This window comes from Beta vulgaris, chromosome 2, assembly GCF_026745355.1.
Source record: "Beta vulgaris subsp. vulgaris cultivar EL10 chromosome 2, EL10.2, whole genome shotgun sequence".
Lineage (NCBI taxonomy): Eukaryota > Viridiplantae > Streptophyta > Magnoliopsida > Caryophyllales > Amaranthaceae > Beta > Beta vulgaris.
This window is the reverse complement of record NC_079203.1, coordinates 14307124-14313258: the sequence shown is the minus strand read 5'-3', so window position 1 is coordinate 14313258 and position 6135 is coordinate 14307124. Positions and strand designations below refer to the sequence as shown.

General features: G+C 32.9%; 1 protein-coding gene across 1 annotated transcript; it reads left to right on the top strand.

Annotated features, from left to right (window-relative positions):
• The first annotated feature begins 1364 nt into the window (after window positions 1–1364).
• On the top strand, window positions 1365–2348 carry LOC130590449 (glutathione S-transferase T3-like). Its single transcript, XM_057392884.1, has one exon. It carries the CDS (start codon window positions 1365–1367, stop codon window positions 2346–2348), a length of 984 nt encoding a protein of 327 aa, XP_057248867.1.
• Window positions 2349–6135: the final 3787 nt, after the last annotated feature.

The window sequence follows — 6135 nt, the reverse complement described above, 5'->3', positions numbered from 1 at the left end:
TATGCACTCTCCCCTTCCCCCTACAAAGAAATGAGACATCTATATATATATATATATATCTAAAGAAGAATCTTTCAGGCCACGTGTCGCAAAGTTATAGGTTTCAATCCCATGTGGCATGACGTGGCATGCTCCGTTGATCAGTATTTTTTCGAAGTTCATTTAGAGTATCCACGTGGCAAGGCAATCAAAGAATATGAAATTCTCATAATCACGCATATCCCTTCCCTTAATCACGCATATAATTGATTCAGTAATCTAAATAATTAACATCAATTACGGATTTTAATTGATACGTAATCTATATAATTAAGAAAACAATTATTTCAATCACATAATCTATGTAATTGATGCATTCAAATTGCACATTAAAATTATAAAAAAAATTGAATATCAATCACGGTTGTAATTGATACGTAATCGAATCAATTAAGGCAATAATTAATTAGTTACCAAATCAACCAGCCAAGCTAATATTAAGAAAATTATTTTTCCTTACTATAAGTAAATTACATATATAAATAAGTTAAATATTAAAACGTTAATTATATACGGCCATATATAAGTAGTATAAATATGAATGGTGTTTTGGCCTTTATCTCACCACACCACACCATAACACAAATAATCAGAATTTTAAGAAGGTACAATATTTTTCTCTAAAGGATCTAGGCATCTAGGGCACTCCATTAAAATCCAAAACTAAGAGCATGCCCATTGGTAGATCCAAAAGTTGGATCATGAGGAGAGAGAGATTAAATGGGAATAAAGAAATAGGAGAGAGAAAAAAAAAAAAGAGGAGAGAAGGCAATGAACTGAGCATTGCAATGATCTATTGGAAGAGTGGATCATTGCCACATGGCGGAAAGGGGAGAGGAAGAAAAAAAAGGAGTGGGCCCCACTGCTGCTGCATGGCAGACATCCAAAGGCTCTTATTTCTCTAATCTAACGGCTAGGATTATTTGTAATTGTTAACGTTGCAAATTTTTGCAACGGACATATTGTCAGTTTAAAATTTTTTCTTTAAAAAAAAAAACACCAACAGCTATATTTTTTTTTTGTCTATAAATAAAGACCAATATTGAACTATTTTTACACATCTTATTTTTGAGCTTATTTTGTTATTGGAAGTCATATTTGTTTCCTTTATTTATTTATCTACCCCCACAAAAACAAATTATCTCCTAATTAAAATTAGTTATGGATCCCAAAACCGGTAGAAAAAAAAAAAACCTTCCAAAATTCAAAGGACCTCAACAACTTCATATTAATCCAAGTTTTCAATCGTCTAGTTCCCAAATTGAAACAACTTACAAAATATGATGTATCCTACTCAACTTAACCAGCAACTCTCCCAACATAATATGAGTTTCTCAAATACACAGCCTTCTCACTCTCAATTTGCTCCACATTCACAAGAAAATCTGTATAATTCGAATGAGAATTATAGTTATTCTCAAGATGAAACATCATTTCCTATGTCTCAACATTTCCAGCAGTCACAAGGTGATGGGTCATTTCCAAACTTCAGTAGTTCATATCGGTCTCGAGCTGCATCGGTTGAGCGTGATGATGACAACAATGAAGAAGAAGATAAAGGATTGGGGAAATTCTGGAGGCCATGTGAAGAAGAGGTTCTCGTGAAGGCGTGGCTAACAGTAAGCCAAAATAAAGGTAGTAATACTAAACAAACTGCAAGTATCTTCTGGGAAAAAATTACTAAAATGTTTAAGGAAGTTAAGTGTTATAGAAATCGATGCTGGGAAGAAGAAGTTGAAAGTTTCAAGGAGTCTGATATCTTACCATTTGACAGAGAGTTGGGTCAATTACAAAGTCAATGGAAAAGAATACATGCAAAAGTATCCAAATTTGTTGGTGCATATGCTCATGCGAAGGCTCGTCGGAAAAGTGGTGAGTCTGATGACGACGTCATGAAAACTGCATTTGCAATCTACAAAAAGGATAAAAAAACAAACTTCAATAAGCTTCACTGTTGGGAAATTTTAAGGCTTAATGATGTATGGAAGCCTATGGGAGATACTGTAAAAGCTTGCAAAAAGAAGACAGTTAATCAAGAAAGTGGCTCAAAGAGGTGGAGGATCAATGAAGCTGGCAACTACTCCACTTCAAGTGAGCCAAATACGCCAAGCAGTGGAGACCCAACTACTCCAAACGACGGATTCACCAAAAATAAAGGCAAGGGAAAAGTTTTGAACATGCCTGCAGAAGCCTTTCAAGAGTTGATGGATCAAGTCCAAAAATTAAATTTGGAGAAAAACAATGAACTTCAAGTCGAGATCCAAAGGATTAATCATGAAAAGGAAAGCAACAGTGAGATGGTCCGCTAGAAAGGGAGAAAATTGCAATTAAAAACAGGAAGATTAACTTGGAGTTATTCAAGGTGCTTTCATCAAGGAATGATTTAAATGAGGAAGAACAACAACTTAAGAGAGATCTAGTTAAGGTTTTATTTCCAATGTAATTTTTATTTTCCTTTAGTAAGATGAATGTTATTTAATGTATTTCCTACTTTCCAATGCAATGTTATTTTAGTTCTTAATTAGTCTTAGACTCGGATGTAGTATGAAATTATCAAATTAATGAATCTAAAAGTTTTTAGTTTTTTAATATATGTATCCAATGATTCAAATCATGATATTATTGATGAGCTATGTCTTGATTTGACAATTCACTCCATAAATCAGTCCATTATTACTGCAATAATGAAGACATTGATTTGACAATTCACTTCATATATCAGTCCATTATTACTGCAATAATAAAGATCTTGATTTGACAATTCACTTCATATATCAGTCCATTATTACTAAAACCATGTGATGACTTGACAAATTCACTCCAATATCAGTGTAATATTGCTGACAATGCACCTTCTCTCTATATATACCTTACGATGCTAACTACTCAACCATTCACACAAAACCATTCTACCCTACAACCCCATTCTTCCCCTACAAAAATATAGAAATCATGTCATCAGAATCAAGTTACAATAGCAATATTTCTTCTTCTAGTTCTTCGAATTCTGATGATCCAAATTCTTACACACACATTCAAATAACTCGTAACAATGAGTACATGCGTCGTTCGGAAAGGCGCAGACAAACGACTCGGTTGATGGATCAAATGATGGAAAGGTTTGTGATGGCCAATCCAGCTCATTTTGTTATAATTCGACAACCAGCTCTAGCGCGTGATAAAGAAATGTTAGGGAAAATAATGATCGCCTGCTTTATTATCCACAACATGGTAGTTGAAGATGAACGAGATTCATATTCCTTTCGTTTTGATCCTAATGATTATGACCATCCTCCACGCCCTACTACTTCAACGCAAAGGAATGTAGAGACCTCTGATGAGCCTTTCGCATATGGCACTAGCGAGAATCGCATAGCAAGTCTAGAAATATATATGAACAATAGGGGTCGAGTTCATGACCAAGCTATGCATAAACGTCTCAAAGCAGACCTCGATGAAAATATTTGGCTTAAATTCGGGCAACATAGGGGTTAATTAAGCTGCTACGTTTTTTTTATTATTATATGTTATGTAATTCTATATGTATGTGTTATTTCTATTGTTTAATGCAATATTTTATTATTATTATATTTTTCTGATTAAGGTAATTACCGTATCTAATTATGTACAATATTAACGAAATTAATTTTTACTAATAGTTTTTAATCACAAACATAAAAATTATTTACATTCAATAATCATTAATTGATTCTTAAATAATCCACAATAAATAAAAAAGATGGGATGGAAAGGAGATTGAGGAGAGAGAATATATGGTGGGGTATAGTAAAAAGTAGGAAAGAGAAGGTGAAGATCTAAAATTATAGATCATCCATTGGGGGTGAAGAGATCATTAAAATCAATTGTGGATCATAAATGGGGTGGAAGAGTGAGAAATTAATAAAGTAATTGATGATCCCAACTTTTGGATCAACCAATGGGCATGCTCTAAAAGCTTGAGAATTTTAAGAAACAGGGTAGCAACATTAGAAATTGCAATGGGGAGGAAATTTGGAAAAAAAGATTCCACCTTTGTTGATAATAACAGAGGAAGAGAAAAGAAGAAGAGAGTGCAAGCGAGCGAGGGTGGATATAATGGTGGGCTATGTTCACGTACTTGGAGGTGTGAGGTTGTCAAGCATACTAGTGAAGTCTGGGCACTCAAATTCAAAATTTATTGCTGAAAGTATTTGCTTGATAATTGCTTTGGTGCATAGCAAAAAGAAAATCAGATTTGCTTTATTGCTTTATTAAATTGTGTTGTAGAATTCTCGAATTAATACTGAACATATTTTTGTTGGCTGCATGTTGTTCGGTGGCGACGGTGCTGCCGTGATGCACGACAGAAAACCAGCTGGTGATGGTGGTCGGGAAAATAGAGGAGTTGGAGTGAAGAAAAGGGTTTTTTGGGGTCATATCAATCACGAGGTTTTCTTAGCTCTCCTCATTTGTTGTTGAATTATGATTTCAATATAAGTTTATCAATAAAATTGAATTACAATTGCTGTTTTTGTTTTTCAATATCATTTTTGCAAGTGCAAGTTGAAGGAAATCTAAAGCAGGTACAAACTTAGAAGAGGAGAGAGAGATTACAAGGTTTTATGATGGTAAAAATGTAAAGGATAACTAACAATCTGCCATTGATCATGCAACGGATAATCATAATCCCATATATCTTGCAAGACAATCACGACAATCATGCATGCCAATCTTCCTTATTATTCTTTGTTGTAACTATAATGTACTGTTACCTACATATAGCTGTATAGCTTCTTTGTAATCTTTTATTTTAGGTAGCTTTCCTTCTATGTATAGCTATATGTTGTACTATATAAACTACCAAAGTTAATAATATTATTCAAGCATTGTCTAAACTCTTTAAAAGATAGATCAATTTGTTTTATCTAAGTATTTTTTATAGTATTTGCTAAATTATTTTTTGACTTAGAATTCTTTCTTTAAAGTAGCAAGGGTAGTGGCAGAGCATTTTTGTGCTGTTTGTATGCTTCCATGACTTATAAAATACTCCCTCCGTTTCCTAAAGATCTTCACTCTTTCCATTTAAGGGTGTTTCCAAAAGATCTTCCCTCTTTTGCTTTATTCCTTATTTGGCAAAACAAATTTTCCTATTTACCCTCTCATGTCACTATCATATGGTCCACCATTACATTATTAATTCAATTTTACTCCCTTTCTCTCTCCTACTTTAACCCCTTTTTATTTATTTATTTATCTTAATCCTTTCTCTCTCCTACTTTACTCACACCATGCCCCACACAACTTGATTTTCCTTGGTATCTATAGGAACAGTAAGTGGGAAGATCTTTAGGAAATGGAGGGAGTAGATGAGTGTTTGTATGCTTCCATATTCCATACGAATAAATAGGGATTAGTAAGCTTTTGCATGTCCATATAAGCAATTCTTTATCTGCATTCCCTCCTTTAGACATATTTTATTAAGTTTTTTTTTTTTGGGAGGAGGGGTTTACCGAATCAGTATTTTATTAGTGACGTAAATAATAACCCGTGCAATTTTGACGTAAATTGAAACTAATTAAAAGTACGGTACTTATTGAGGGGAAAAATAGTTATTATTTTTGTATTTGAAGTGAGGAAAAAAAAGGACCCAAAATTTGTATGCCTATAGGCAAGAATTGTAATGTTGTGAATTTTGATTTTTTTTTTTTAATACTTCTGTAGTGAATTGTGATTTATTTTTTGTATAATTCTGTTGTGAATTGTAAATTTTTTTGTGTATTTGTGTTATAAGCAAGACACTTTTGTAACTTTTTTAATTTTGGTGTTGTTAATTATTTTGTTGGTTAAACAAAACATGAAAAGTGAGATTTTCTTGGAAGCAGAAGAAGCCATATTGTATTGTTTGGTTGAAAAAATATGAAACTTAAAACTTTCTGTAAAATGGAGAAATTTACTTATTCTTTTGGGAAGTTAAAGATAAGGTTATACACTTTCTAGAAAATACAAGTTCATGTGAAAACTAAAATTTTGGAAAAAGCTACTTCAGACGTTGGACTAAACAAGCACTTAATTTGTACTTCAATATTTTTTTTTTTTGTAACGGGTACTATCATAATA